This window comes from Aotus nancymaae, unplaced genomic scaffold (assembly GCF_030222135.1).
Source record: "Aotus nancymaae isolate 86718 unplaced genomic scaffold, 86718_ANA_hifiasm-v0.15.2.pri h1tg000036l, whole genome shotgun sequence".
NCBI lineage: Eukaryota > Metazoa > Chordata > Mammalia > Primates > Aotidae > Aotus > Aotus nancymaae.
The window spans coordinates 47,532,521-47,556,381 of NW_026988450.1; the positions used below are offsets into that span (position 1 = coordinate 47,532,521).

Below are 23,861 nucleotides of genomic sequence, written 5' to 3' on the forward strand. Positions count from 1 at the left end.
AAAGCTCTGTTTTCTTGATATAGGCACAAACCTTTCCGTTTTTTTGTTCTTTTCCGCTGCCTGGAATGAAGACTTGATGGCTAGAGATCCTGCATTTATTCTGCAGGCAGGAGAATAAGCATAATACCCTAAAGATGGTGTCACGGAAAGAATTTCTAATGTTATCATGAACTTGCTCCACCAGTGCCAGATACTCTGCTTCTGGGTTTCTTGTAAAATGAGAAAAGAAATTAATCTTACTTTGTTTAAACCACTGTTATTTGGGTTTATTGGTACATACAGTTAAATTCAATCCTTAACTAATACATTTCTATTCCCAAATGGAGGATTTAGGGAGAAGCAGAAGGAGCAGCAATCTTCAGTTTTACTGCAGAAATAACCCAATTTCAAACTTGAAATCCACTATTACATAGAGTAGTTTACATATCACTACATTTCAGATACATTATAATTTTAAGGGTTTTTTCACAGGCTGACCTAAAAAAATCTATGGCAAAATGCCTTTTGGCTTCCTTACTCAAAAATTTTAAAAATAACCCATTCCTAAGATAAAAATAGACACTTTTACAGATAGTTAACAAAAGTTTAAAAAGCATTTTAAATAAAAGAAGGAGTCTACTCTGTTAGATTTTTCTTTTTGGATGATTTTACATCAAGATACTATTAACCAAGATATATTTACACTTAATTTTTTATTCAAATGTATGTGCTTATACTTCTAAATATTTTCCATTGTTTAATTTAAAACCAGTATTAACATTTGGATTATATCTTTGTCATAAATAAAAAAAGATTAAAAAACAATTAAAAAAATTTTTAAAGAGGAAAACAGGTTAGATTTGTTTTAAAAGTTAATGGGAGGGGGCAGCTGCAATTGCCCAGCAATGTTTAACTACACAATATGAAACACATGCCACAATGTGCAGTGAAGTCTCCAGGGAGATACATGTTCACAGAAGTAGGACAGAGGAGACGATGTTTCTGACTTATAATTCATTAAAAAAAAAAAAACTAGGCTCTTCAATGAGAAAATAAAGCAGGAAACCTCAACATAGTGACCACTGTCATATGTGATGTGGTTGCTATGGCAAATACTTTTTCAGCACAGAAAGAATAATCACATAAAATTGACATCAATTTATCCAGCTGCAGCTGAATTCTGACTCCGGCTTACAAAAACATTTTATTTTAACAATAATTTTAATGTTCAGAATTACCTAGTTCCTCAATTTTGGCCCTAAGTCCTTCAACTAGTTGCTTGTGGAACTAAAAACTTATTAGCAACAAAGAATAAAGTAACTATCAATCATTCTCTTTGTGGATAAGAAATTTTAAAGAAAAAGGTTGCTTTTCATCTCCATGCATCCGCAAAATATTTACAAGTAAACTAAATTGTGAGAAATATAATACCTTAGAAAATATGCCAGCCCACCCACAATTATTCATTAACTTTCCTAATTTGCACATTTCTAAACAAGTAAAAAGTCCTCATACAAATTTAAATAATTTTTAAAAATACTTTAACAAAATAATTCATTTAATTTTTAAGTTCTTAGCATGATTACGACAAAGATACTCAAGTGTAGAGAATAAAATAACAATTAATCATAACTTTAGCAAAGTATGTGTCAACATCAAAGAGATTTACGATTACCTAACTTGTTCTTCTAAAAATATTTTAAGTTGTGGGTGGTTCCACCTCATTAATGACCTTGAAAATGTGTCCTTTAATTTGTTGCCAAGAGTATAGTGAATACATATAAAAACCCGGATGTTAACACAGACACGACTGCATCAGTTTTTTCTTAAGTTCATCATACTGTATTGTAAAACAAAGCGGGATAAACATAACATGGAGAAGGTCCATGGACTATTCATAAGAAATTAAAAAGCTTAGAAAACAATACCTGCACAAAAGTTAAAGAGACTGAAATTATTCAGCCAAGACAAGAAAAGTCTGAGAAAGAACTTAGTAAGTATCCAAGTATTTATGAAGCGTTCTTGCACAGAAAAAGTGACCAGCTGTTTTCAATCTCCAATGAAGGCAGAATAGAAGGAAACAGAAAAATTGAAGCCCAAAGATTTTAGTTAAATAAAAGGAAGGATTTCTTGTGCAAGTAATGAATATTGTAATGGTCACTGTGTGTATCTATGAAAATGCTTTCTTCAAAGGCCTGTACGGGAAAGAGATTTTCATTTGTACAAGAAAGACTAATATTTACATGCTTGTGTGTGCTTTGTGCTAATAAAAGAAGTATCCTACAACCAAAGTGCATACACTAGCAGGTTTGAGCTGAGTTATACCTCATTAAACATCCCACCAACCAAGAGCACACAGAAGAGTAGACTATGTTTAGTGCCCACAGGGAACTCCAAACCACTGCTGCCATACCTTGCCTGGATTCCTAGTACTTTTATAGAGAAAAATGAATGATTTCTAGTTGCCCAGAAATACTATGGGTATTTGCATCCAGCTGCAAGAGGGACCTGTAGTTTACTGTTGTCACCTTTATTGTCATATCCTGGGCAACATTAACCTCTTCAGTTAAAGAGGAATATAACAGTTTTCATAAAAGAATGGGAAGTGGGAAAGTAATTCCCCTACACACTCTCCTACCCTTGCCAATTATTTCTTGGCATCTAAAATTCCATCCTTAGTGATATACTCCTTTGGCTCAAGGCTGTATGATTCTGCGGGAAAATGTATTTCATGAACATTAAACATTATTAGGCATTTTATTCCTGTGTATCTGGTCCTTTTCCGAAACAGATTTTGGGAGAAAAAAGTAAGGAAGGAAAGAATATGAGAACTGAGAAACAGATATTACTAAGCAAAGAATATGGCATGGAAGTAGATGCTCAGAACAAATTGCTTCTTACTTAATGATTTTGTCTAGGAACAATGGATGAATCAGGGAGTGTAGTCAGTCTTCCCTTCTTGGCCTCTCTCCTAACTCCCCAATAAATAGCTAGTATGTGTTTCCAGAGTAACTCCTAAAAAACTAAAGCAGAACTTCATTTGCTTTCTCTTGCTAATTAAGTAAAACTTCATATACGTGCTGTCCAAAATAAACTCTGAAATTTTCAAAATCATTAAATACTTTAGGCATAAACAAGACATTTTTAAATGTATATTTAATAAATATTATTTAACCCAGTATTTAAGAAATGATAAACATTTATGAAAGGTTAATATAAATAATATACAACTTAAACATAACTAGTTATTTCTCCACCCATTTTTTGTTTTTTTTGGAGACATAGTCTTGCTCTGTTGCTTAGGCTGGAGTACAGTGGCACAATCTCGGTTCATTGTAGCCTCTGCCTCCCAGGTTCCAGTGATTCTCGTGCCTCAGCCTCCTGGGTAGCTGGGATTACAGGCGGATGCCACCAACCCTGGCTAATTTTTGTATTTTAAGTAGAGGCGGGGTTTCACCATGTTGGCCAGGCTGGTCTTGAACTCCTGACCTCAGGTGATCCACCCACCTCGGTCTCCCAACGTGCTGGGATTACAGGCATGAGCCACTGCACCCAGCCTCTCCACCCATTCTTAATACAACATGGTCTTCACCTACATCACCATCCAGCTGCCTCTCTGCTCAACGTGCTCCAGTGTGTCTTCAGCCTTCTTAAATACTCCAGGTAAGTTCTAAATACAATACTCCAGATGTGTTCTGGCTCCGGAGAGCAGAGTGAAGCCGCATTGTTCTAAAAAGTGGTTATGTGTCCTAGCTGCACCTCAGAGGCACTTGTAGAGTTTTTAAATTAAACAAATACATATTTTAAAAACAGAGATGCCCAAGCCCTGCTCCAGTCCGCAGAACCAGCATCTCTGAAGAGCGACTGTTACAGTACATACTTGTAAGTTTGGTTATTTGGACCCAAGAGCAGGGTTTATCCTGTAAATCAAGTCCACTGCTCCAGCCTGTGGTGATCTTTTAGGATCCTCATTCTACCTTACAACATATTTTAATTTTGTTCCTCTTCATGTTATTTGCAATTCTAATGGACTTTCACCCTATAGCTTCATCCAAGTTTCTATGAAAAATGTTGAGCTAGTGAGGGCTTGAGGCTGAGGTCCTATATCACAAAATGAGAAATCTTCTGGTAAACAATTTATTATTTAACACTGTGGTTGACTAAAATTTAGCAACCACTGCCATGTGCCCCTGGGGAGCCTTTTTATCATAGAGGCTGGAGAGCTGAACACCCCATTTCTCAGAATTTCTTGCAACTAGAGTTCTGGATACATATACTCTTTCACAACTGGGGGTGGGTGGGAACAAACAGAAGCTGTGTGCCTGCTAGTTTAGCACTGTCATGGAGACTTGATTATTTACAGCAGCATTGTACCATCTAGTCACCAGTTTCACAGGTACTGAGGAATGGCTGCAGTAATATTTGGTAGCTTTCTAATCCCTAAGTAGCAATAAGGGTTGATTTCAATCTATGTTACTGAATTCACCAGTGCCAGTGGCAGCCTCTGGAATGCTATTCCTAGTTGTGGCAGTAGTAGTTGTTCCCTATATACTCACTTCTGTGGTGTTGTGGGAGTCACTCCTGAAGGCTTACGTTACACAGCCTTCTCCTCTAGCCTTTCCATCGATTTTGTTAACATCTACATCTCTAATATGGCTTGGCTCTATGTCTCCACCTAAATCTCATGTTGAATTTTAATTTAATGTTGGAGGGGGGCCTGGGGGGAGATGATGAGATCATAAGGAATGGTTTAGCACGATCCCCTAGTGCTGTCTCGTGATGAGTTCTCACAAGATCTGGTTGTTTAAAAGTGTATAGTACCACCCGCTCTGCTCTTTCTCCTGTTCCAGCCACGCAGCACATGCCAGCTTCCCCTTCCCCTTCCACCCTGATTGCTGGTTTCCCGAGGTCTCCCCAGCCATGCTTCCTGTACAGCCTGTGGAACCATGAGCAAATTACACCTCTTTTCTTTATATATTGCCCGGTATCAGGTAGTTCTTCATAGCAATATGAGAACACACTAATACAATCGCTGACTTAAATTTCTTTGTGTTTGAAATAGGTTCTGTTTCCTTCAATAAACTCTCACTGATATAAGCACATTTGAGTATAACTGTTTCACTCTCATAAAAGGACCAACAGCTAGGTCACAATACATAATGTCTACAAGGATATCATGAAAGACTTTGTCAAATACTTTTCTAATATCCTAAGATACAATATTCAAACTCTGCGTTTTCTCTGACCTAGAATTTTAGCAATGCTGTCAAAAAAGGAAATTATATTATTCTGATATGATTTGTTCTCAGTAATCTATGCTGACTTATAAGGATCCTGATCTTTCCTAAAGTGCTCTTAGATGTTCTAGAATGCTGCCCAAGAGAGACATTGAGCTCACCCGCCCCAGAGTAATGATGTGATTCTGATGTCAAACCTGTATCTATATACTGGTTCTATTACTTACTTGCTACTAAATATTGGGCAACATTCCCAAGTCTCAGTTTCCTTAGTGGTAAATGGTAGTGAAATGCTATTTTATAGGATCCTTGTGAGGAGTAAATAAGATAACGTATACAAAGTCCTGAGCACAGTGTTTGGCCCACAGTAGGAGCTCCATTAATAACAGCAATAACCTGAGAAATTCACCTTTTCTCCCTTTCCAAAAATAAAATAAAATAAAATAAAATAAAATAAAATAAAATAAAATAAAATAAAATAAAATAAAATACAAAGGTATTCTCTTATACATCCACTCTCCTCATTTTCTCAAAGAGATGTCAAATTTCATAAATAGTGGAAAACAGTTCTCTCATCTCAAGTTATATCAATAGATATTATCAAACATACTCTTGGTCAGGAGATGCCAAGTCCGCTGGGTACTTCTCTAGCATTTGCTCATCTTGCCATTCAAACCCCTTTTATTCATGTTGATGCTACTCAGTTCATTTTGGAGATCATCATTCTCTATAGAAGCCCCTTGGCTAGCTTACTGAAAAAAGAGAGATGGAGCAAGGTCTTGGAAGAGGCAGGGAAAGGTAGAGGCAAGAATTTGCTGTGGGAAGAACAGAGCTGCCTGACAGCTCAGCATCTCCAGTCCCAGAAAGATAAGGCCTTTCTCACTGCATGGGAAGCAGAGCTAGCAATGCCTGGGGCTTCCCAGATGCTCCATCTTATCAAGTTTTTGGAAGGACAAATTAATAGGGTAGACAGATGGATATTATCTTTTATTGATGATCAACTATATTTAAAATACTGCCAGGTGCGTTTTGAGTTTACCTAATATACACACCTGCACACATACACATAACAGAGAGACAAATACACATCACTGACATTCAGACAGAATTAAGTAACACAATTAGTAAATGATTTGGCTTTACATCCCATGCTCTTTTCACTGTATCATACCATTTGTTCAGAAAACATTTCATGAACTCTTACCAAGTGCTAGGTATTGTGTTAGGTATCAGAAATACAGTGGGGAATAAACAAAAGCAGACACTTTAAATAAGCAAGTGCTGTAAGAGTGAAAGCTGGGGGCAAGATGGGAGCCTACTAGAGGGGTACTTATTCCTAACCTAGAGTCGATAGAGGAAGCAACCTCTTAATGGAGCCTGAGTGGATGAATGTGATTTAGTGAAAGAAAAGGAAATCCCACAGAAGGATTTGGGCATTGCAAATGCCCAATGGTAAAAAAAAAAAAAAAAAGGAAGAAAAAAAAGAAAAAGAAAAAGAAAAAAAGGTCTATAAGAGCTAATAAGCTGGAAGAAGGATGAAGAGGAATTGAAAGGTAAGTAGGAATCAGAGCACATACTGCCTCTTAACTAGTATTGAGCTTTAGCCTATGAGCAACTGGTAGTCACTGGGAGGCCATAAGCAGAAGAAAGATGTACTGAAATCTGAATGGTGGGTAGGGAACTATATCAAAGTTTTCCAGGAGAAGCAGAAAAGACAAGACATTAGGGCAGAGGAGTTAAGAATATAACAGAGTGGCAGAAGCAATGAAATACAGCCTCTAAGATTGGAGGCAGAGGCTGTTTAGAAGCCTTACAAGTGAGAAACTATGAGGACTTGTACTAAAGAAATGCAAGTGAGAAGAGGATAGATATATTTAGGGGAAAGAACTGATGAGATGTTACTCCATGAAGGGTGAAGGAAGAAATGGAAATTAAGAATGACTCAATTTTTCAACCTTATTCCAAAGTCCACATTTAAAACACCTATACAGCTTCTCTAGGTCCTCGCAGCATAACATTTCATTTTTTTCCATAAAGTCAGTAGCAGGATCATATATTAAAACTGAGATGGGAGGTAGTAAGAAGAGATTTAGTGAAGATCTAAACTAGCCACTCTGTAGAATGAGAAATCACTGAACAGAGAAACACAGGCCTCCGGGAAAGTTCTGAGGGCCCAAGTGGGGCAGAAGGTCTTGATCCGGTAACCCTCATCTGTGCAGGAAGACTATCTCCAGCAACACTCAATAGCCAGGGTAAAGACGCAGAGAAGATGAACACATAGACTGATCCATATCAAAGTTTTCCAGAAGAGGTAGAAGGACAAGACATTAGGGCAGATGACTTAAGAATATAAGAGAGTGACAGAAGCAATGAAATACAGCCTCTAAGCTGGATATAGAAGTGAAGGGAGGGTGTGCTAATAAAAAGAAAGCAGCCTAGGAACTAGGGTCAGGGAACTAGAGGGCTCTCGTGATAACATTTCCCAAAATGTGTTTCTCAGACACTTATTACACAGGATGTTAATCACTGATATGTTCCTCACTAAAAGCTTTTCATGGTCAAATAAGTTAAGGAAAGCTTAGGTAATGTAATTTTTAAACTGCTTCCTTCCTGTACTCTTTGTATTAGTAAGTTAATAATATATACTGTAGTTCTCTAATAATTTATCTCTAGGATAAATATGCATTTCCCAAATACTTCTGATTATTATATATTATCTATATTTATCCGAGAATTTCACTGAATGGGTATCTTAAGAAACACATTTTCAGAGGGTCTGTGAAAAGAGAAGTAGGGATGGTAGAACACTTGAAAAGAAAGTAGCTTACTAAGGCAGTAGGCTTACCTGAAAGTTCACTTAGCTCCCAGAACTATGTAGCTAAGTATCTTTAATTCTACTATAACATACACACACACACACACACACACACACACACACACACACACACACACACAGCTTGACTCTGACTCTACTGTAATTAGTATTCATTCATGGAACCAATATTCCAAGAACGTCTACTATTATGTGACAGAGGAGATTTATATAGCATTCTTACTAGGACAAACCTCATGACTTATCTGGGGAAACAATAGATACACACATGAAAAATAAAAACCTGGCTGGAAAGTATGGCTCTTCCTCAGATACCCATAAGATATAGTTTCCTTTCAGGGCAACTAGTGCTACCAATCTAACCACAGCTCTGTAAGACGAGAAAGTTCCTCCGAAAAGACAGAGCTAACTGAGTAGATCTGAGCTGAAGAAACTGAACAGCTTGTCTTGTCTTTGCTGAAGCTGCTACTCTCCCAGGGTCATCCATTATGAAATAATCTCTCCTACCCCATAAATTCGATGACAATAGATTCTTGACCTGGTCCTAATCTACTCCAGGATAAAAAGTCCTAAAAGCTGATTTTCTTAAATGACAACCAACCTACTTATACCCAGTCTCAACCATTCAGAATTCCAACTGGCACAGACAAGTATGGATAAAGCATAATCCATAAGGAAGAAGTAGAGATCCACATGTAAATACTGGCTAGTGCCAGACTGTGAAGGATCTTGGTTACACAGCTGAAGCCTGGACACTCCCCATGAGGAGGCCTTAGAGATATGTGAATAGGAAGACTGAGAGCAAGAAGGTAAAAGTAATGTCATCATTGCTAAAAACAGGTTTAGAAAGTTATTCTTGGGACATGCCCATAGGATCCACATCCATTTTTTAAAAAGCAGATCCAACTTTAAAATATTTTTTGTCATTTTTCTCCACTTCCCTTCAAAAGGTCTGTGGGTAATTTTACTTCCTAGAGGTAAGGAAAATAGGCCCATAATTTCTAGCTTCATGGTTAAAGTTATAAAAAAAAGAAAGTGTAAACATAATTTAAACTGACAAGGATGTTAAATCAGGCAACTCATCTGAAACTCCAATGGAAAAGGAGATGAAAATCAAAATCTTCAGTAAATATTATAGAGATTTTAGAAAACCAAAAATAATATACTGCTATAATCTTATTAGGGAACAAAAATGCTAAAGACATATTAGCAAATGTGGCTTTGACTGATGTAACATAAGCTGAGACCTCATACCAACTAATTTAAGAAGTTTTAAAGAAGATTTAGATCATGAGAAAAACAAAACTACAATAATTATGTGGTTTCAGGAAAAGTAAGTCTTCCTTCAATAACTTTTTCACATTCTTTACTACTGCTATACTACAATATGACAATCCCTAGGTGTTACACTAACATCACTTGATTAGATTTTAGAAACACTGAAGTCCCACATTACAGAATGATGTCTAATTTGCAGAAACGAAATACACAGAAAGTTGGCTCATGGGATTTTAAAACTTCTTGAGGCCCATAAAACAACTGCAGCTATATAAACACTATCTGCTTAACTTCAAAATGAGTTCTCTGTAACAGAAAGTCATACCTATATAATTTGTTATAACAAAATTGTAAGATATATTAATTTTTATGGATGTCAAACATAAAAGTCACTACACAAAATATGTAGAAATCTGCGATGTAATTTTAAAGTTTGATATCTGAAACATCATCACTGCTCTCTCTTCCTTGGAATATAATACACTGCAATGTAAATGAATTAGATTCTATAAAGACTCATTATTCTTAACGACTATATATATGCTGATGTTCAACTATATGACTGCATGAAAAGTTGTTTATACAACTTTTAATGCTCAGTAACTTCCTAAAGATACAACAAAACACTCAATGATCTAATTGATCTGTTAAGAATTGTAAAATTTGAGTTAAAAAGTTATATCAGCTTATGGAAAATTGATATTGCATGTGGATGAAAAATGTGTTACCTGTTCTACCACAGAGTCTTTGTGATCAATTTGTACCCTAACACTACCTGGTTCTGGAGGCCACAAGACCATCCTCTGCAGTGGAGTGAGGCATGACATTGATGCAGAACACCTACTCTAATCAGATGGCCAGCTAGGAATTTCAGGAAATCCAAGATTTAGGCTACTTTCCAGGAAAAAGGCTAAGAAGACCCACCAGTGGCAGGAGATAGAAAATTCATACTCCACCCACAGGATTATGGCAATATAGCAATCTATTTGCATTTTGTGCTTCATGACCTTCTCTATCCAAAGTACATATGCAACCATATGGGCTACACAGTACTAGGAAATAAGAAGAAAGCAGCAGTACTGAGCCATGTGACTTGAAGCTATGGGGTCAGATCTCACAGGGGGAGTAGCAAAAAGAAAAGGTGGGCAAAAAGGAAATGGAAATATCTGAGAGAAAATTCTGGTATCCATTTTGCAGTACCAGCAAATCACTTGAATATTTACAGCTTTCTAGAGTCTACAATGCTAGAAGTCATTTAATTCTGCTTTTCTGCCATTAAGAGGCAATACTGTTTGGCAGAAAGCAGCCTAGTACTTGCTTAGATTTTGACACTAACCACACAGGACTAGGGTAGGAGCAGGATGGGAAGAGAAAAGTCAGCTGGTGCTAAGAGAAAATTTGTTGTTTTTTTTTTTTTCTATCACTTTGAAATCACAATGTCCTACATTGTTAACTGCAGAATCTTTAAAAACTGTTTTTAAAAAAGAGAAATGCTAGTCTGTGAAAGTATACTTACCATCATCACTCTGTAAGCAAGAAGTCAGAGACAATGTGTGATCATCATTTTAGCCACTGCAGCACCCCAGCACTGTGCCTTGCGTATGACAGGCAGCAGTAAATATTTGTGGAACTGAATATTCTGTACGAGCATACCTGTCTCGTAATCCTTGTTTCTAGTGTTTCTTATTTTCCCACCTTATTTCTTCCCATAGCTCACACTGCTCTTTGTAGCTTAACTAATACTTTGGACAACATAAAATAATAGTCTGTTGAATTTACTGGAAGATAATTTTAGGTTTACTTTTTTAATTGGGAAAGTAAATGTTAGGAACACTATCTTTTTCTCTCTAAAATACTTTGCAAATTAAGTTGTGCAATCTTAAATTAAGGTTTAGCCATCTTCAACAGAAAAAAGTTCCATAACTCTAAGTGGAAGATGTGTTGCTTTCTGCTACATTAAAATAAAATTTTAAAAAGGTGACTTGTGCCATACTCTTTTTTACTGTTACGTAAATCTAAGAAACAAAATTTTCCACAATTGGCTATAAAAAGTAACACAGAACTAGACTGGTTTCTATAGAAGTATCTTTTCAAATTAGAAAACTAATATTCGATGTAAAAAAGCCACATACTTTTCATAGTTCCATCTTCTTCCTCCTCATCCTCACTGTTTATCACCATGGTCCCCAAGTCGGATTCCAGCATGGTGCTATTATGTTCAATCATGGTCTGGGCCCCTTCACTCATTGTGCTTGTGGCCCGCATGGTGCCCACACTCTCCACACTAGTCTTTACCATAGTGTGGGAATCCAGCTCATCTTCATCCTGCAAGCAAAATATTGCAATGAGGGAAGACTTTTCTATGACAGATGGATTTTTTAATTCTTAACAAGAGAATGAATATATTATAGTTTTAATACTTATAAAAATACTATGATTACCACTGATTTTAATATGAGAACATACATACAAATGTTATTTTAAGAGCCACAATTATCTGAAATAAGCTAAAGCTTTAGGTAATTAAAGATCAAGCAACAGAAACTGATAAAGTAGAAGGCTGCTAGTTGCTCTTAAAATAAGGATCAAGATAGGTAAACTATCAACAAATGCATGACAAAGAATATGGTAACAAAATAACTAAATATATAAAAGAGAGCATCTTTAAGATAGAACACATTGACACTTTGTATTATAATGGGCATAATGATGTCTATAACCTTGTACAACAGCCATTAGCTTTTTCTTTTAAATTATCGCAAAATATACAAATACATATACATATATGCATATACATAAAATTTACCTTTTTTTTTTTTTTTTTTTTTGAGACGGAGTTTCGCTCTTGTTACCCAGGCTGGAGTGCAATGGCACGATCTCGGCTCACCGCAACCTCCGTCTCCTGGGTTCAGGCAATTCTCCTGCCTCAGCCTCCTGAGTAGCTGGGATTACAGGCATGCGCCACCATGCCCAGCTAATTTTTTGTATTTTTAGTAGAGACAGGGTGTCACCATGTTGACCAGGATTGTCTCGATCTCTTGACCTCGTGATCCACCCGCCTTGGCCTCCTAAAGTGCTGGGATTACAGGCGTGAGCCACCGCGCCCGGCCTTAAAATTTACCATTTTTACAATTTTTAAGTGTATAGTTCTGTAGCATTAAGTACATTCACAATGTTGTGCAACCACCACCATTATACATTTACAGAACTCTTCATTCCCCCTTTCCCCAGCCCTGGCAACTTCTATTTGTACTACATGAGGTATCTAGAATAGACAAATCCATAAGTACAATAGTACTTACTTACTTGCATAGATTTTGACACTAACCACACAGGACTAGGGTAGGAGCAGGATAAGAAGAGAAAGAGAAATGTGATTTTACTTACTATTGTCGTTACGAATTTGCCTATTCTACATACTTCATGTAAGTGAAATCATACAATATACTTCACTGAGCATAATGTATTCAAGGTTCATCCATATTGTGGTATGTGGTGAAATTTCACTCCTTTTTAAGGCTGAATGATATTCCATTGTATATACACACATTTTTGTCTCCCTATTTATCTTTTGATGGCCATTTGGACTGTTGACACCTTTGGCTACTGGGAATAGTGCTAATGTGAACATTTACCTACAAGTATTTGTTTGAATTCCTGCTTTCAGTTTGGTTGGGTATATATCCAGCAATTGCTGGATCACATGGTAACTTCATATTTAATTTTTTGAGTGCCCAAACTGTTTTCCACAGTGGCTATGTGATTTTACATTCTCACCAGCAATACACAGGATTCCAATTTCTTCACATCCTTGGCAACACTTATTTTCCATTTTTAAAAAATAATAGCCATCCTAATGAACATGAAGTGTTATCACACTGTAGTTTGATTTGCATTTCCCTAATGCTAGTGATGTTGAGCAACTGTTTCACATGCTTATCAGCCATTTGTATATCTTCTTTGGAAAAATATCCATTTACCCATTTTAAAATGGGTTGTTTCACTTTTCTGTTGTTGTTGAGTTATTACGCATTCTGGATATTAATTCCTTATCAGATATATAATTTGCAAATCATTTCTCCCATCCTGTGCACTTTTTACTTTGTTAATAGCATCTTTTGGTGTAAGATTTAAATTTTGATGAAGTCTGATTTATCAATTTTTTCTTTTGTTGCCTGTGCTTCTGTTGTCAAATCCCAGCTTTTAAATGTTTCACAGAAGAACCAAGTCAGTAATGTAAGTACAAATTAAAAGTGCTCTTTAGAACATTCACCAAAAGATATACCGGAATAGGGTCATAAAAATAAATTAACAAATCCTGCTTGAAAGATCAGCTGATAATCCCAGTGCTTTGGGAGGTCAGGGCAGAAGGATCTCTTGAGGCCTGGAGTTTGAGACCAGCCTAGGCAATACAGCAAGACCCTGTCTCTACAAAAAATTTTAAAATTAGTTGAACATGGTGGTATGTGCCTGTAGTCCTAGCTGCTTGACGGGCTGAGGCTGGAGGATTGCTTGAGCTCAAGAGTTTGAGGCTGCAGTGAGCTATGACGGCTCCACTGCCCTCCAGCTTGGGTGACAGAGCAAGACCCCATTTCAAAAGGGGAGGGGAGAGGGAGGGGCAGGGGAGAGGGGGAGGGGGAGGGGAGGGGAGGGAGAAAGAAAGAACCAAAGGTTCTGCTGTTTAGAAAAACTTGATCATGTACTAAAATTCATTTATACTTATTCCATTTTTAATGGAAACATATAAGCAAAATCTAGTTCTGACAGAGGTCAAAATGCAAATCTAAGAACATCAATGTTGAGTCTCAGCAACTTAGGTAGTATGATATAACAATAGTTGGACAGTTGTTTGATATATTTCCTCTTCCTAAACCTACAGGTTAAGCTTAGCATTATGTCTCAAAGTCCTTTGCACTTCTTTCATGATCCTTTCTCTTTTAGAAGCCTCTTCAGTCTCATGACTTCAAATATCTAGTAAGTTGAGGAGTCTCAAATCCTGAAATCTTCCTATGTATTTACTTATTACGTAAATGCTTAATGATGTCTAAAATTTGACACTCCCAAATCCGATATTATTTTATTTATCTCTCCAGTCCCTCCTATCTGTCTCCAACCCCAACAACCACCACAAATCCTAATCTTCACTTGCTACATAAAACTTCAATATCTTCTTACATTTATTCTCTCTTTCATTCCCTATATATACATATATATCAGTCAACTAATTCTTTAAAAATTTCTCTCTTAGCTCCATCTCTTCTTTTCCATTCCCACTGCTACTGGGTATATGATCCTCACTACCTTATAGGTGGGTTACTGTAGCTAATGCTTCCTGATTGAGGACTCTCCCATCTAACTTTCTAGAGTCAGACAGACATTAGTTCAAATTCTGGCTCAAAGCACTTACGAGGCATAGGATCCTTGGCAAGCTATTTAAACTCTCCAAAGATGGATGATTAAATAAAAAGGTACACAAAATGCCTGCATGCTACCTAAAACAAGGTAGTTTCACACCTTCCTCAAAGTACATGGCATTATACTAACCTTTCTTAAATACTACTTCTAACATAATACTCTACTGAAGAATCTACAATGGCTCCCAGTTCTCGCTTTCATTAAAGAAAACATTTCTGCCTAGATTTCTATGTCCTCTATGGGCCAATCCTATTTTCCCATTGTTCACATAATCTCCAATACAGGCAGGCTGACTTTAACTCAATCTCTCTTTGCCACAACTCCATATGATGTTATGCTCATTAAAGACTTCCTTTCTGTACATGTCTTATTCTCTATCCAGAACACCATTCCCCTCTATCCATTTAACTAAATCCTACCTAGTTTCAGATCAAGAATCTACTACTTCTGTGGTGAAATCAGTCTTTGTTAATTATTCTCTTTTCTAAGATTCCACAGAATTCACAATCTGCATTATACACTTTGTATTCAATTTATGATCTCATATTGCAAGCAATTGTTGTGTAAAATATTTTATAATGCAAGTACCTTATGGACAAGAATGTTAGAGTACCTCTAAATCCACAAAAGTGTTTCATTCACTACTCAAAATACAGTAAGCATTTGTGAAAGTTGTCAGAATCAAAATGAAGTCATTTCTGCTTAAAACAACAGAAAAACAAAAACCAACCCTGACAAACAGAGCAAGGGAAGGCCACAAAGAGATGGTCCTCATGCATAAATGCCTGATAGCAAAAGCTATCACAAGACTCTGCCAAAACCACAATCTTGCACAAAGGCCATTGCAATCGTACATGAAAAATACTGTGAGGACATCTACCCAGCAACTGCCTATCCAACCACAGACTGGCACACCCTTGTTATTGACCCTTGTAGCCAAGGATAAATATTTCAAAACAATTATGCAATTCTCCCCATTTTTCATTTAAAAATCTTTGTCTTCCCTTACCCCCCTGAATATGCACACCGTTTACTATAGCACCTATACTCCCAACTGCAATGCCCTATCATAAAATAAATGTTACTTTCTTTTAGAGAGTCTTTGTTATTTAGGTTGACATGTTCAAGACATATTCACTTTTTCATGGAATTATAAAATCAGGGACCTTTAAACCTTCGTTTTATATCTGAAAACACTGAGGTCCATAGAAAATAAGAGATATAGCAAAGAAGTAGAAAATGTAGGAAGTAGAAAAGTCCTTTTTAAAGTTTCCTTTCTTGTTAAATCCTAAGTTTGCTAATAACTTTGTTAAGCCCTATCCTATGTAACTGTTCGATATGCTGTGTTACAGGTATGTAGTACATTCTATGTCCTTGTACTTTAACCAAGATATCTGTGCTGGACATGCTCACAGGCATGTCCCAGGTCTCCATTGCTTTTACCTGTTTAGAAAAGTTTTAAGTTGTTAGCCAACTTAAAACTTAAAACTTTTCAGTTGGGTTTTAGTTCAGATTGTGAGGTCTGGCTCCAGCCAGTGGAGATCAGACACAGCAGTAAGGACAACCCCAAATGTGTAAGGAATAAATTTGTATGTATTCCCTTTGTTCTTTGTACTCTCATGGCAAGATGGCTAGTGACAGTACCCTTCCTGCAGTCCAGGAATTAAAAATTGCATTGCTGAAAGATCCTTTGTCTCAGTGCTGATTTTTTTTTTTTGCAGCACCAAGCATCTATTTTCAACACTTCCCTAAGGTCACACACCTACTTAAAAGTAAAGCTGGGACTAAGAAACAAGTTCATTTATTTCTTAGCCCATTATTCTACTACATACATGTATCTTAATTACGTTTACATTTTTATCTATTTGAATGCTTCAGTTTGAGGTGCAAGCTTACAATTTTAAAAGCTTGTATCACCACCTCCTATTCCCAAAGAGTCCCATACAAATTATTCGGTCCATTCCAGTCCAAGCCACCATCTTCTCCCACGTGGTGTATGGAAACAGCCTACTGACTGTTCTCATTGTTTCCATTTTTGCCCCTTTTAGTCTCACTCACATAGGCAGATCGATCCCTTCAGAAGACAAATCACATCATGTTACTCTCTTGCTAAGAACTCTGCATTTGGCCTTTTATCACACTTAGGATAAGATCCAAAACCTTTATCATGGCCAAATGTGATCTGGCCTAGTAACATCTGCCAATCCCATCTCCCATCACATTCCTTCTTGCTCCCAAGCTCTAGCCAGGCTGACCTCCTTTGCTGTTTCTTGAGCATTCTAAGCATGTTCCTCCTTTTCCTTCTTGCTCCCAAGCTCTAGCCAGGCTGACCTCCTTTGCTGTTTCTTGAGCATTCTAAGCATGTTCCTCCTTTTGAGCCTTTAAACTGGCTGATATCTTGGACTGGAATGCTCATCCATAAACCAGCTTGATCATTTATCTAACTCAGGTCTCTACTTAGCTGTCAACTCCTCAGTGAAGCTTTTTCTGACCAGCAATCTAAACTAAACCCTCCATCATTTTCTATTCTTCTGTATTCTTCACAGTCTATACCTGGTCTTCTCTACCACTAGAAGGTAAATGTGATGAAGGCAAGAGACTTTATTTTTTTAACTTCTGAATCCTCATTATTAAAACACCTACCATATAGTAGTACTTGATATTTATTTAATGAATAAACCAATTTATATTTTCACTTATTAATCATCCAACAAGCATTTATTGTACATCAAGTAGCAGACCAGACATTGGAGATACAAAGATGAATTAAGATAGTTTCATTCCATTTTGGTTTTTAGGGAGTTTGAGATCTAGGGGAAATCTACTAACATGTGAACAATAAGATCCAAGACAATCTATTAACTGCTATAAGAAAAGTGTTGACAGTAAAATGTGAATACCAAGAGTACAGCCTCTAACTCTGCCTTTAAAAAGTGAAGAAGGCCTCACAAAGGAGGCTGAACTTGAGTTAGCTCTTAAAGGATGAGTAGACTATATATTTAACACAGATATATACATTTGGGTGGAGTGTTTTACAACAACTTTTTACATTAGAACTACACTCAGACACATTCCTTCTCAGCTCAAACACCCCAAGATTGAATTAAGTGTCATGCCTCTGTAATCCCATAGCACTCTGTGCATATGCTGATTTTACAGTAGTGTAATTGTCTATCCACTTCCCTTGTCTAAATCCCTCATTAGATTCTCAAATCTATAAGGGCAGTAACCAGATCTTATTTACAGTTGTATTCCTGATGTCTGGTACAAAGCGTTGTTTTATTATGTAATTTATTGAATTAATGAATGTTAAATCCCTCATTATGAGGTAATGCCAAAATACAGACGAAGGACAATGTTATGAGGTTCTAGTAACATAACGTTATTATAAAACACAGAATGGCTACTGAAGATATTATACTTTGGGACAGGAAATAATGCTATTAACTAATGAAAAACTACTTATCAATGAGTTGGAAGCACTATGCTAAGGTCTTAATTCTCTTATTGGCTAGGCATGAATGGTGGCTTATGCCTTTAATCTCAACACTTTGGAAGGCCAAAGTGGGTGCATCACCTGAGGTCAGGAGTTCAAGGTCAGCCTGGCCAACACACTGAAACCCTGTCTCTATTAAAAATACAAAAAATTAGCTGGGCATGGTGGCACTTGCCTGTAATCCCAGCTATTTGGGAGGCTGAGGCAGGAGAATCACTTGAACCTGGGAGGCGGAGGTTGCAGTGAACAAAGATTGCACCGCTGTACTCCAGCCTGGGCGATGGAGTGAGGCTCCATCTCAAAAATAATAATAATAAAAAAAACTATCTTATTAACTCTCAGAGGTGCTATTATCCCTCTTAGGCAAAGGAATCTGTGGCTTAAATAGGTTTCATACTTGCCCAATGTCATACAACAAATAAGTGGAGAAGAAAGAATTCTAGCCAGATCTATCTGATTCTAAAGCCCAAGTTCTACCTTCTAATTATGTAAGGCTTTTAAACTATCTACAGCATTTCTCAAGCCCCATTAACTTATACTACAGGTTTGCAAGAGCACATTTCATTTTGCGAAGTAAAGAGATGAAGAAAATGACATAATCATAAAGTAACTGATTTTCACTTGATCAAAAAGCTAATTTAAAAAGACAGTTGGGATTTCTTCTTTCTGGTGGACCCCACTAAGGATGAGGAAAAAGCTGATTTTCTATCAGCTCCTTTTTCAAATTTGCTGGTTGAATATCTTATTTTCTCATGGTTGCAACCAGCTTATATTCCCAAAACACTAAATCTATTTTGATATGTGTGAGTCATTTGTCTCATATCCTTATAAGAATTAATGCTGTGACCATTAAACTTTTTTTTTTTTAATTGTACTTTAGGTTATGGGATACATGTGCAGATCATGCAGAACTGTTGCACAGCTATGCGCATGGCAATGTGGTTTGCTGCCTCCATCCCCCCGTCACCTATATCTGGCATTTCTCCCCATGTTATCCCTCCCCAACCTCATGCTGTCCATCTCTTGACCCCACCCAACAGACCCCAGTGCTCCCCTCCCTGTGTCCATGTGTTCTCATTGTTCAACACCTGCCTATGAGTGAGAACATGCAGTGATTGTTTTTCTGTTCTTGTGTCAGTTTGCTGAGAATGATGGTTTCCAGATTCATCCATGTTCCTACAAAGGACAGGAACTCATCTTTTTTTATGGCTGCATAGTATTCCATGGTGTATATGTGCCACATTTTCCCTGTCCAGTCTATTGTCAATGGGCATTTGGGTTGGTTCCAAGTCTTTGCTATTGTAAACAGTCTGCTATGAACATACGTGTGCATGTGTCTTTATAATAGAAAGATTTATAATCCTTTGGATATATATCCAGTAATGGGATTGCTGGGTCAAATGGAATTTCTATTTCTAGGTCCTTGAGGAATCGCCAAACTGTCTTCCACAATGGTTGAACTAATTTACACTCCCACTAACAGTGTAAAAGTGTTCCTATTTCTCCACATCCTCTCAAGCATGTGTTGTCTCCAGATTTTTTAATGATCGCCATTCTAACTGGCATGAGATGGTATCTCGATGTGGTTTTGATTTGCATTTCTCTAAAGACCATTGATGATGAGCATTTTTTCATGTTTGTTGTCCTCATAAATGCCTTCTTTTGAAAAGTGTCTGTTCATATCCTTCTCCCAATTTTGGATGGGTTTTTTTTTTTTTTCTTGTAAATCAGTTTTAGTTCTTTGTAGATTCTGGATGTTAGCCCTTTGTCAGACAGGTAGATTGCAAAAATTTTTTCCCATTCTGTTGGTTGCGGGTTCACTCTAATGATTGTTTCTTTTGCTGTACAGAAGCTCTGGAGTTTAATTAGATCCCATTTGTCTATTTTGGCTTTTGTTGCCAATACTTTTGGTGTTTTAGTCATGAAGTCCTTGCCTATGCCTATGTCCTGAATGATTTTGCCTAGGTTTTCTTCTAGGGTTTTTATGGTGTTAGGTCTTATGTTTAAGTCTTTAATCCATCTGGAGTTAATTTTAGTGCAAGGTGTCAGGAAAGGGTCCAGTTTCTGCTCTCTGCACACTGCTAGCCAGTTATCTCAACATAATTTATTAAACAGGGAATCCTTTCACCATTGCTTGTTTTTGTCAGGTTTGTCAAAGAGTCAGATGGTTGTAGATATGTGGCATTGCCTCCAAGGCCTCTATTCTAATCCATTGGTCTATATCCCTGTTTTGGTATCAGTACCATGCTGTTTTAATTACTGTAGCTTTGTAGTATAGTTTGAAATCAGGTAGCATGATGCCTCCGGCTTTGTTTTTTTTTGCTTAGGATTGTCTTGGCTATGTGGGTTCTCTTTTGGTTCTATATGAAGTTTAAGGTAGTTTTTTCCCATTCTGTGAAGAAGGTCATTGGTAGCTTGATGGGGATAGCGGTGAATCTATAAACTACTTTGGGCAGTATGGCCATTTTCATGATATTGATTATTCCTAACCATGAGCATAGAATGTTTCTCCATTTGTTTGTGTTCTCTCTTATTCCCTTGAGCAGTGGTTTGTAGTTCTCCTTGAAGAGGTCCTTTACATCCTTTGTTAGTTGTATTCCCAGGTATTTTATTCTCTTTGTAGCAATTGTGAGTGGGAGTTCACTCATGATTTGACTCTCTGTTAGTCTGTTATTGGTGTACAGAAATGCTTGTGATTTCTGCACATTGATTTGTATCCTGAGACTTTGCTGAAGTTGCTTATCACTTTAAGAAGATTTTGGGCTGAGATAATAGGGTCTTCTAAATATTCAATCATGTCATCTACAAATAGAGACAAATTGACTTCCTTTTTTCCTAATTGAATACCCTTTATTGTTTTTCTTGCCTAATTCCTCTGACTAGAACTTCCAATACTATATTGAATAAGAGTGGTGAGAGAGGGCATCCTTGTCTAGTGCCAGATTTCAAAGGGAATGCTTCCAGTTTTTGCCCTTTCGGTATGATATTGGCTGTAGGTTTGTCGTAAACAGCTTTTATTATTTTGAGATATGTTCCTTCAATACCTAGTTTATTGAAAGTTTTTAGCATAAAGGGCTGTTGAATATTGTCAAAGGCCTTCTCTGCATCAATTGAGATAATCATGTGGTTTTTTTCTTTGGTTCCGTTTATGTGGTGAATTATGTTTATAGACTTGCGTATGTTGAACCAGCCTTGCATCCCCAGGATGACACCTACTTGATCGTGATGGATAAGCTTTTTGATGTGCTGTTGCAATCAGTCTGCCAGTATTTTATTGAAGATTTGTGCATCTATGTTCATCATGGATATTGGCCTGAAGTTTTCTGTTCTTGTTGAGTCACTGCCGGGTTTTGGTATCAGGATGATGTTGGTCTCATAAAATGATTTGGAAGGATTCCCTCTTTTTGTATTGTTTGGAATAGTTTCAAAAAGAATGGTACCAGCTCCTCTGTGTACGTCTGGTAGAATTCAGCTGTGAACCCGTCTGGACCTGGACTTTTTTTGGTTGGTAGGCTATTAATTGCTGCCTCAACTTCAGTCCCTGTTAGTGGTCTGTTCAAGGTTTCAACTTCTTTCTGGTTTAGGCTTGGGAGGGTGCAAGTGTTCAGGAATTTATCCATTTCTCCCAGGTTTACTGGTTTATGTGCATAGAGTTGTTTGTAGTAATCTCTGATTGTAGTTTGTATTTCTGTAGAGTCAGTGGTGATATCACCTTTATTTTTTGTTTTGCATTGTATCTATTTGATTCTTCTCCCTTTTCTTTTTTATTTATCTGGCTAGCGGTCTATTTTGTTGATCTTTTCCAAAAACCAGCTCAATAAACCTGGATTTATTGATTTTTTGAAGGATTTTTTTGTGTGTCTATCCTTCACTTCTGCTCTGATCTTAGTTATTTCTCGTCTTCTGCTGGTTTTTGAGTTTTTTTTAATCTTGCTCCTCTAGCTCTTTCAATTTTGACAATAAGGTGTCGATTTTAGATCTTTCCTCGCTTCTCTGGTGGGCATTTATTGCTATAAATTTCCCTCTAGACACTGCTTTAAATGTGTCCCAGAGATTCTGGTACATTGTGTCTTCGTTCTCGTTGGTTTCAAAGAACATTTTTATTTCTGCCTTCATTCCATTGTTTATCTAGTGGACATTCAGGAGCCAGCTGTTCATTGTCTATGAAGTTGTGTGGTTCTGAGTTAGTTTATTAATTCTGAGTTCTAATTTGATTGCACTATGGTCTGAGAGACTGTTATGATTTCCATTCTTCTGCATTTGCTAAGGAGTGATTTACTTCCAATTATGTGGTCAATTTTAGAGTAGGTGACCATTAAACTTAACAAGGAACATAACATCTGATTGGTATAAAATAGTCCTTAGCCTCCCTATATTCTATATTATAGTTGAATCTACAAGGAGACAATAAAGGCTGCACCTCTGCATTCACACAATTGGCTTAGATAAAATTTTAAAAACATTGAATTAAGTTTGGAAGGGATTGATCTTACTGCATATTATTTTTACTTACGTAGTCAATTTGCTAAATAATGATAATCTAATTTACAAATTGACAGTAAAAAAAAGCAATAAAAATAGCATGAATACTCAATTCACTAATGAGAGGGTGACACAAAAATAGAAATTAATAAAGTACAGATGGAATGATAACTAGTTATACAAAATTAGAAAACTCATTTATAACTACTTTTTAAAATTCTTAACAACTTCTTGATATTTTAGATTAGTATTACAATTCCTTTGATACTTTTTATATTTTTATAATGAAACATTTATGTTATTTCAAAGTTATACTTCACTTATATATACTCTGTTATTTCTCACAAAAGAAAAACATGTTGATACTTTATAGAAAAAGGTCTGCAGAACAGATGCTTCCCCACTGTAGAAAGCAGCCAATTCCAGTAAGGAATACAATAGCATTTTCAATCAGTGGTCATCATGTGCCAGGAATGCAAAACAGAGTACTGATGATAATCCAGTTTATGAATCATAAAATCCACATGGAATACAAATATTTGAAAACATTATTAGGAAATCCTACTCCACTAAGACTGGCTTATGCTCAAACAGTCCAAGAAATAATCAGAGATTTTGCATTATCTACTAGTAGATATTTGTAATATCTACTACCTTAAAGAATTTTCTAAACACTCAGTTATTGACTGAATTAAGGATATCTATAGAAACATTTTAGAAAGTATACTAATGACAAATTAGTATCACAAATGACAAATACTTTAGAATATGAAATCATTTCTATAGTCTAAAAATGTTTAGAATATAAAATCAGAATATTTCTCAGTTAGGACACCTGTTTAACTAATGAGATAGACTACTCCTTAAACAGGTGTCCTAATGGGGAAATATTCTAATTTTTTCTTCTTAAAATGACTTTAGACACTTCTTTATTGTACAAGCAATCACATAACAGTATAGTATCAATATAAGAGTAGTGATCTTAATGGCTTTCATTCAACTGGACAATTCTTACTAATGAGTACACATTCTGCTGTAGCATGAAAAAAATATTCTTCAGGAAAAAAATTAATGTGTAAAATACATACTTGAACCAATTATACAAAAAGTTGCATTATAGTGGTCTAAATATTTTCAAAAC

The 23,861-nt window shown here is 36.5% G+C and overlaps 1 protein-coding gene across 2 annotated transcripts in view; it reads right to left on the bottom strand.

Moving 5' to 3' along the window:
* STK3 (serine/threonine kinase 3) overlaps positions 1-23,861 on the bottom strand; it is a 351,314-nt gene that overhangs the window by 86,368 nt on the left and 241,085 nt on the right. For both annotated transcript variants that reach the window (XM_012455810.3, XM_064384446.1), the window contains exon 9: positions 11,460-11,652. In XM_012455810.3, the coding sequence (XP_012311233.1) occupies positions 11,460-11,652 (193 nt within the window). The remainder of the gene's footprint in view (positions 1-11,459; positions 11,653-23,861) is intronic.